We start from the raw sequence: 9,080 nt of genomic DNA on the forward strand, positions 1-9,080 counted from the left end.
GTAGACAAAGAATAAACCAATAGCCCTCCCACCTCACTTCCCGCTCCCCTTCCCCTCCCCCTTCTTCTCTCCCCGTCGCCCCCTCGAGGGGGATCAGAAAAGGGGAGAGGTGGGGTTGAAATGGATTCCTAATAAAGTCTTAAAACCTGCAACTTGTTTTAAATGCTAACATTGCATGGACCGGATTAGTTTTAAATGTTCATTCCCTTTTCCTAGTGGCGGGGAGAAAGTTCCATAAATCAGCCCGAGCCTATGGCGCGTCCTCATGGCCTCTGGAGAAATCTTAAGGTCAGTGTTTCCTTGAAACTAGATAAACTGACCCCGCAGTGCCCGGCCGGGCCCCGCGGGCTCCCCGCGTGACGGCGCCCGGGCAGCAGGACCAGCCTGGGGACGCGCAGGGCGGCGCGGTTGCCCTTTTGAATGCCTCCTGCGGCTCGGAGCGCTGGCGGGCGCTGGAGTGTGAGTGAATGTAGCCCTGCGGAGCCAATGAGCTGGGACCGGATGCGATATATCCTCTGGGACAACAACTGCTCTGTTCCGCCTCGGATCCACATGACGCCACTTACTGCTGCCGCGGCCGCCGCAGAGCTCCCTGCCTCCTCCGGAAAGGCGAGGGCGCAGGCCAACCACGAGCCCCCCCCGGCCGGGCCCCAGACCCTCCTCCTCCTCCTCCTCCTCCGCACCCACCGCCCCCGCCTCGGCCTCGTCGCCGCGCCTCCACAACGCCCAGTCTGCACTACCGAGAGCTGCGCGCAGTAGCGCGAGGGGAGGAAAGGGGCCGGCGGAGCGCGCAGCGCCCAGGCCCCCGCGCCCGCCCGGCCCGCGGCCCCGTGCCGCCTCCGCTCCGATGCAGTGGCAGCCTCACGATTTGGCCATCTGGCTTTAGGTTCTCAGTAAGGCCGTTTTCTTTTCTCATTCGCTAGTCTGCCAGGAAAAGAGACTCGCCGTTGGCGCTTCGGCCTCCAGTTCATTGAGAAAAAAGAGGAAATACTCCGCGTGCGCTTCTGGAAAGGGGGGTCGACTACAGCCCCGAACCCCGGGGTGTTCATCGGCTAGGGACCTGGCTCCGGATTTTCCTCTCCTCGTTAACTCCTGCCGATTGCTCGGAAGTTGGACTTCAGCAGAGTTTGGAAAGAAGGGAAAAGTTTGCATCGGGGCTGGAATTATTTGCACAACGCAGGAGGAAGAGAATCCAACGGAGAGGGGTTGGTGCAAAGCCGCGATCACGGTGAGGCGCGTTCTGCTCTTCCCCTCCTGGCGCCGTGGCCCGTGGTGTGGGCAACATGGAGTAGGTGCAGCCGGATCGAGAGTGGGGTCTCTCTCCTCGGGCTTTCTATTTTCTAACTACCAGCTTCCCCGCGGGAATCCAGAGAGTTGCCCACGGGTCTGCCTTGCCAGAGGCTCGGCCTGCCTGGGCGGGAGCTGCAGTGCGCGCCTGGTGAAGTGTCCTCGACCCTATGATCCCACGCGCCCGCGCCCTGGGGGGTTGGGGTGGCGGACGGCTCTCAAGAGAGTCGGCTCCCAGACCCACATTGGTCCCGAATTCGCAGCTGAAAGCGGGAGGAAATACTTTGTACTTTTCTGGTCTCCTTTGCAGGCGCCCGCATTTCTAACCTGTTCCCCTCCCGGGAAGGCGAGTCCTGGGAGAGGCTGTCCCCAAGCAGGAGTGCGGGTGGGACCTTTGGCGCATGAGTCGCTCGCCTCACGGGGGCAGCGAGACCCCGCGAGTGAAAAAAGGACGGGGCCGGGTGGAGGGAGTCCCTCGCCTCTGTTCCTTGTGGACCGAGAACTCGGTGCGGGGGGGGGGGGGGGGGGGGCGTCGCTCTGCCTGGCACCGGGTCTCTTGCGGTTCGGAAGTGCATCTTTCTCATTTTTCCGTTCTTCGTGGTCGGCCTGGGTCACGCTTTATTTTATTTTTGGAAGATTGGGCTGACCCAACACAGGAAGAAAGTCATCAAGCGGTCGCGATCGGTTTCCATTACCTGAAAATAGGTAGCAAAGACGGTCGATGTTGTTGTTGTTTTATTTCCTTTGATTGGCTGATCTACTTTTTTGTTATTGCTGCTGTTTTTTTAATTCGCAATCTTGTGCGTTTTTACAAAGCAGTTTCTGTGTTGGTTTGCCCCACCCTTGTGCCGAAGTCCTTTCCCCCTAATCCTTAGTCTGATCACACACTTCTTAATGGGGGTTTCAAAGAGGAAGAGGGAGTGGGGGGTTGCGAGGGAGGCCAGGGGTCAGCAGAAATAACACGTTAAAAAAATATATCTACCTTCCCCCAAAGATGCTTCTTTCCATTGCAAGTAAATCTGCGCGGAAAGTTTCCAGTCCCGGGATGTGGGTCCTCCTGTGTGCCCGACGTGTGCAGTGGGGCCCTGGAAAAGGTCGTTTCTTTGAAAAGCGACCTCCCTTTTTTTGACTTTAAGAAATACTTATGTGTGCATGCCTACATTTTTAGTACATAGGCGTGTGCAAAGTGTTGGCAGTGCTTCTTTGGTCAGTACACGGTGGAGTCGCTCAGGGTGCGTGGGTTAGACCTCCGTGCCCCGGCTGTGAGTCTAAGGCAAGGCTTTCCTCCTCAAGGCGTCGGGGCTGGAAACCGGTGCCCGAAGTTCGAGGGCCTTTGCGGGAACGCCCTGCTGTGGGCTACGTGACCTCTGCTTGGGGGTGGAGTGGCTCCCTCTCGGAACTGGAGGCAGCTCTCTGGTGGGGTGGGGGAGATGTTAGCTGGAAAGGGAGGGGAGGGGAGAGTGCTCGAGCGTCCCACCGCACGTCCTCTACAGAGGCGCCCGCACCCCCCTCCCCCCTCCCCGCCTTCTCTGTGCGTCTCGAGCTTGTGCGGGGTGGGGGGGCAGCCCGGCCCCTGGGCTGAGTCAGTCGGCCGGGAGGAGAGTCCCTCGGGGCTCCGACTGTGTCCCACCTGCTGGAGACTGTGTTGGGCTGCTGATGAAGCCGATAAACGGAGTGAAAGCCAGAGCAACGTTGTCTTCTCTGCTTTTCTTCTGTTGGAAGTGAGATCCGGTTTCCAGCTCTGCCTTGTGCGGAATTGGGAGGCGTGTGTCACCTGCCTGTGTCTCTCGCCTGAAAATCCGAGGTTGGATAAAGGACCACTTTTGCCCGTTTTTCTTCATTGCAGACTTACTGGTAAAGGGTGGTAGTTTTGAAATTATATTCTAGAGAGACTGCAATTAAAGCTATTCCTTGTCAGAAGGATAGATTTGAGGTGTGACACTTGAATTTTTAAAATACTTCCTGTTATCACCAACCGGTTTGTGTTCTCAACTTAGAAACGGGCAAAACATTTAAGGTTTTGACATAATTTAAGTTCTTCTGGGCAATTGGGCTGTAAAATATTTGACTTCTCAAGTTGAGAAGCTGCAAATAAGTTCTTGTCTTGTTGCTGGTGTGGATTTGCTTGAATGTGTTCTTGGCACCTAACAGGAATTGAATCGATTTGTTTTTAATTCTAAAACTTTGTGTCTACTGTGTAGTTAATGCTAGTGCATGATTGTTGTAAAATTTACAGCTGTTCCTTTGGAAGGTGGAGGGAAATGCCTGCTTTTTGCGTGCCATATTCATGTGGGGTTTTGTAAAGCTACAGGATACTGGCTAAAATCAGAGTTTAAGTTATTTGATGTAGAAGGAGACTTGAAGTAAGAGTCTATAGGCTGATTATTAACGCAAAGACATGGCCACTATAATCTTAACCCTTTCAAGTTTGGAAAAGATGTTCAACTTTTGAAAATGTCAGTTGCAATGGTTACATTTTTACATTCCTTGTTTGCACTTTTTACATTGAACTTGAACCTTGCAAATTTTCTGTTTATTTGCGTACGGAATTGTTACTTAAATGATTGAAATGAAGATCAGCTTTGTGTTAGTACAAATCACTGGATTAAAGAATTGTTAATAACCAGCCAAAACTGTAGGTTTTGACGCAGGCATTGATTGTGTGGCTGTACTGTTAACCCCCCACAGCCACTTGGATACAAATCCCATTTCTCTAGGGGCAGTGGAATGTGAAGAGTTAATTCGGGTGGGTGGAGAGTGGGAAGTATCCTGAAGTGTAAATGCACTCTTTTTCCTCTTCGTTTCTGCAGGAATTCAGATGTGTTCTAAGCCTGCTGGAGTGACCACACTTCCAAGACCTGATGGAGGCCAGAGCTCAGAATGGCAGTGGCTCGCAGCCCTTGCTGCAGGCACCCCGTGACAGTAGCAGACAGCGTGGGGAGCCTGACCCTAGAGAAGCCCTCACCCAGCAGGTACACGTGTTGTCTCTGGATCAGATCAGAGCTATACGAAACACCAATGAGTACACGGAGGGGCCTACCGTGGTCCCGAGACCTGGCCTCAAGCCTGCCCCTCGCCCCTCCGCTCAGCATAAACATGAGAGACTCCACGGTCTGCCCGAGCACCGCCAGCCCCCCAGGCTCCAGCACCCGCAGGTCCATTCTTCTGCACGAGCTTCTCTGTCCAGGTCCATCAGCACGGTCAGCTCAGGGTCTCGGAGCAGTATGAGGACAAGTACCAGCAGCAGTTCGTCTGAACACAGACTGTTGGGACCATCCTTCTCCTCCGGGACGGTTGCTGATGGGATAATCCGGGTGCAGCCCAAATCTGAGCTCAAGCCAGGTGAGCTTAAGCCGCTGAGCAAGGAAGATTTGGGCTTGCACGCCTACAGGTGTGAGGACTGTGGCAAGTGCAAGTGCAAGGAGTGCACCTATCCGAGGCCTCTGCCTTCAGACTGGATCTGCGACAAGCAGTGCCTTTGCTCGGCCCAGAACGTGATTGACTATGGGACTTGTGTGTGCTGTGTGAAAGGTCTCTTCTATCACTGTTCTAATGATGACGAGGACAACTGTGCTGACAACCCGTGTTCTTGTAGCCAGTCTCACTGGTGCACCCGTTGGTCGGCCATGGGTGTCATGTCCCTCTTTTTGCCTTGTTTATGGTGTTACCTTCCAGCCACGGGTTGCCTTAAATTGTGCCAGGGGTGTTACGACCGGGTTAACAGACCCGGATGCCGGTGTAAAAACTCCAACACAGTTTGCTGCAAAGTTCCCGCTGTCCCACCCAGGAACTTTGAAAAACCAACATAGCATCATTAATCAGGAATGTTACAGTAATAAGGATTGTTCCTTTTTTTTTTTTCTTTCTTTCTTTTTAACACATATGCAACCAACTAAACAGTATAATCTTGGCACTGTTACTAGAAGGTTGGGGTATTCTTTGCGGTTTGCAGTGAAATGCTTTTGTCCGTGTGCCATTTTAACTGATAATGCTTGTTAGGACTCAGTTCATGGAGCTCAAAGTATGGGGTACGGAACCCGGTGACTCGTGTGTTGCATAAGCTAAAGCAACAGACACTCCTAAGCAAAATTTTTGTTTGTGAATAGTCCTTGCGAAATTTGTAAATTAGCAAACAACTCCCCCCCCACCGTTGTTTTCTCCAGAGATAATGTGCTATATTTTTGTATATACAATAATATTTGCAACTGTGAAAAACAAATTGTGCCATGCTCTATGGCACAGTCACAAAATATTATACTAATATGTTGTACATTCGGAAGAATGTGAATCAATCAGTATGTTTTTAGATTGTATTTTGCCTTACAGAAAGCCTTTATTGTAAGACTATCCCTTTGGACTTCATGTATATTGTACAGTTACAGTAAAATTCAGCCTTTATTTTCTAATTTTTTCAACATATTGTTTAGTGTAAAGAATATTTATTTGAAGTTTTATTATTTTATAAAAAAGAATATTTATTTTAAGAGGCATCTTACAAATTTCACCCCTTTTATGAGGATGTCATAGTTGCTGCAAATGAGGGGTTACAGATGCAAATGTTCAATATAAAATAGAAAATATATTAACGTTTGAAATTAAACAGAGCCATTTTGTCTTATTTTACCTTTCTTTTTTTGAAGTGAAAGAAACCACATCTATCGTTTCACTTACCTATGAGATTATTTTTAATCTTACTGTTGCTGCTTTTTAAAGTACTGTGGAGATTTGATAATTTTTGGTGGTAATCCTAGCAATCAGAAGTAACTGAGGATTTTACACACTTAACCTGTATTAATCATGAGAACTTACTTTGGTTATATCATTGCTTTTACTCTTCCATCTGCTTTTGTAGATTTGCTGTCTTGCCTTTGTTTTGCAGGTTGGTTTGTTTGTTTTGTAATCTTCATTAAGGAGACTTCCCTAAAAGATTAATGACTGGGCTTTATTTATATCCAGTATTAAGAATGAGGGCCGGGAAGCTAATTCAAGACCAGGGAAACGAATTTGTTTCCACCAACGTTTATGGAGTGTCCTCTGTGCGTCAGGCATGCCGTGTGCACATAGAAATATGTGCTTCTAAAGGAGGCAGAAATGTTTTCTTCACTTGGCTGACCATGGCTGTGCTTTTTCCAGTCTGTCTGGTTTGACTCTCAAGATTTGTTTTATCACCATGATACCGAATTCCTTATGTTAGGAAAGACGGGAAACAGAGCGTGTTTTTGATTCGGGTCCAGGATATTAGGAAGTGTCATCCTATATATATTGACCTAATAATTCAAGCTCAAGCAGGACAACTTGAGAGGGCCCTGTTTTGTGTGATCAGACTACCCTGAAAAATTGTTAAATTTTACTCCTGGGGGAAGCGCTGCAGCGTGACAATAAGTATGTGTTTGCAGTTGTCTTTAGGGAGCAAACACAGCAAGCTCCGACAAGCCCATCTTGACAAATAACAAGGATTTTTTATTTGAATAAGTCACTTGATTAATTAGTCACTTTGTGGCTTATGACTTTTTTTTTCTTCCAAAAGCACAACCTTGGCTGCCAAGAATCGCCGGAAGTCTAGGAAATGATTTACCTGTCATTATTGTTTAATCTCTCGTTTCCTGTTCTGAGGCTCCTTCTCTTTCGTTAAGAGGTCTCAGCGTGCAGGTCGTCTTATTTATTTTTTTAAACTGGCTTTCAAGGAACTATATCGCCTCCTAAACCAACACCTTGCTGTAAGGACCTTCAGTTTCCTCTAGACTTTTTCCAAAAAACACAAGGTTAAATTAATGTAGAAATGATTTACTCTTCATTTCAACTTTGGGGTACTGAATATTGCGATTCTGATACTTTTAAAATTTAACCCTTCAAGTGGTCTAAAGAGAATTAGAATGTTCAAAAATTGGGCAGGGTTTCTTATTTATTGGGTGGTTTGCAAGATTTGTAAGGCACAAAACATCTGACTTAATTCGCTGTGTCATCAGAAAGTGCCCGATTTACTGATAAAGAAGTTAAGAAAAGGATTTTCACTGTAGAAGCCATTTTCCAACTACACCAGAGGCAAGTGGGTGTTCATTGAAGAGCTGGAGGATCCATCACCCTGGGCGTTGAATTGGGCCCTCGAGGGTGTGGCCTAGGAATCGGCCTTTTTCATCGTTCCACTGGCGGTCAGACGGTTTGAGGACTGACTCAGGAAGTGCTTTCTATTTTTTTTTTTATGGAGTCCAATATAAAACAATTCACTAGGTTGAATGTAGAACATAAAAGAGGATTTGGTGTAAATATTTATGAAGTCCTGATGAAAATGATTTAAAGATAAATGGGAAAACTGGATTCCTCCATAGGATTCCAACCAACCTATTCAATGTCAAGTTTATCTATAAGCCAGTATGGCATTCATTTTCAGAATATGGAAAATTAAATGTTTCTGTCTAAACACATTAAAAACAGGCAGTGCTCTCCAGTGTGTCAAAGTGTTGCAAGTCATCTCACTTGAGATACACAGGAATAATTAATCTCTAAATTCATGAAAATACATGATTCCAGTGAGTTGAAAATCAGTGCCCATTATTTTGATATGGTGACTGCTAAACATTTACAGAAATTTTAACTGTATTTTTCTGGTGTCTTGCATTCTTATTTTTTTAGAAACCTGCACATTCTCTATATTGAGGTTCCTTGAAGAGTGACAACTTGACTGTTACTTAAAACATTCAGACATGTTTTGAGGAGAATTTTTTTTAAGGCCCTTCCACATTTCTGCCACGTTGGAGCACCCTCGGGGAATTGTCTGTGAAAGAAGAAAGCAAAAACTAAGTGCAGGCACTCCCAACCAAACTTTTGCAAAACTTCCTCCAATGTGCATGTGCCTCAGGACTGCCCGCCCCTAGGCTGTATAAGTTAAGGGACCAATGACGTCAGAACAGTGTATTTGCCCTTTGCACAGTGCCGTGAGGGTTCTGAGCGGCAGTTGAGGGGTCTGATGTCATCTATTAACTTTTTGAGCATATAGGTCAAAATTCAAAGGTTTCATAAGTTCAGAGTTTCACTTCCAGTTATATCCATAATGGCCATTGCCTTCCTCTTTTGTTCGAAAGGACCAGAATGTTGGTGCAACAGTATCAACTTTGAAAATTGTTTAGTGTTTAGTGTAGCTCAAAAGCAAGAGTGTCACCTTGTGTAGAATATTTTATGCTATGTGAGTCAAGGAAAATAAAAATAGAATATTACTAGTTACATCAATACTGTATCAGTGTCCATTGTTTGGTTTTCATTATTATGGCAAAAGTGATTTTGATTAGGACAATTGCCTCGTTTCTCTGTGACATGCTAAAGGTGGTCTCCATTGATTGAAGACTAGAGCAGAATTTTAAAATAAGGCCTGTCTTATTTGGCCTAATTGGTTATCAGAGTGAAGCTGTATATCTGGTTTGGCCATTCATGGGAGGGTAAAACTGCCACAAAAATACACGTATGTCCTACAGTTGGGTTTCATTTGGATGCCACACCACCACCGTCCTTACGTCATGGGAGACAACCATGTGAATACCTCTAATGACAGTGCACCTCTGCTCAAAGTTAAGTCCAAAATACATAACTTGCAACCAAAAAAGGAAAGGGAGGTAGGAATAGAGCAAGTAAGAAAAAAAAGATTATCACTTAAACTTTTATCAATGGCTGGCAAATTGTTTCACATATTTATTTAAAACTGCATTTTGGTTGACAAATTTTAAAAGCCAGTCTTATTTGGCAAATAACTTTTTTTTTCCTTTAGATAAACTATTAAAGGAGATTAGAATGAAGCCTTGTTG

At 46.5% G+C, this 9,080-nt stretch overlaps 1 protein-coding gene across 1 annotated transcript; it reads left to right on the top strand.

The window, feature by feature from the left end:
* Positions 1-558: 558 nt before the first annotated feature.
* Positions 559-5,887, top strand: SPRY2 (sprouty RTK signaling antagonist 2). The gene is made up of 2 exons (XM_028526474.2): positions 559-1,228; positions 4,098-5,887. The coding sequence occupies exon 2, from the start codon at positions 4,149-4,151 to the stop codon at positions 5,094-5,096; it is 948 nt and encodes a 315-aa protein (XP_028382275.1). The 5' UTR covers positions 559-1,228; positions 4,098-4,148; the 3' UTR covers positions 5,097-5,887.
* The last annotated feature ends 3,193 nt before the right edge of the window (positions 5,888-9,080 follow it).

This window comes from Phyllostomus discolor, chromosome 11 (assembly GCF_004126475.2).
Source record: "Phyllostomus discolor isolate MPI-MPIP mPhyDis1 chromosome 11, mPhyDis1.pri.v3, whole genome shotgun sequence".
Lineage (NCBI taxonomy): Eukaryota > Metazoa > Chordata > Mammalia > Chiroptera > Phyllostomidae > Phyllostomus > Phyllostomus discolor.

Bases quoted from the DNA above. Each gene is read 5' to 3' on its own strand.
- SPRY2 (XM_028526474.2), top strand. From the start codon at position 4,149: ATGGAGGCCAGAGCTCAGAATGGCAGTGGCTCGCAGCCCTTGCTGCAG.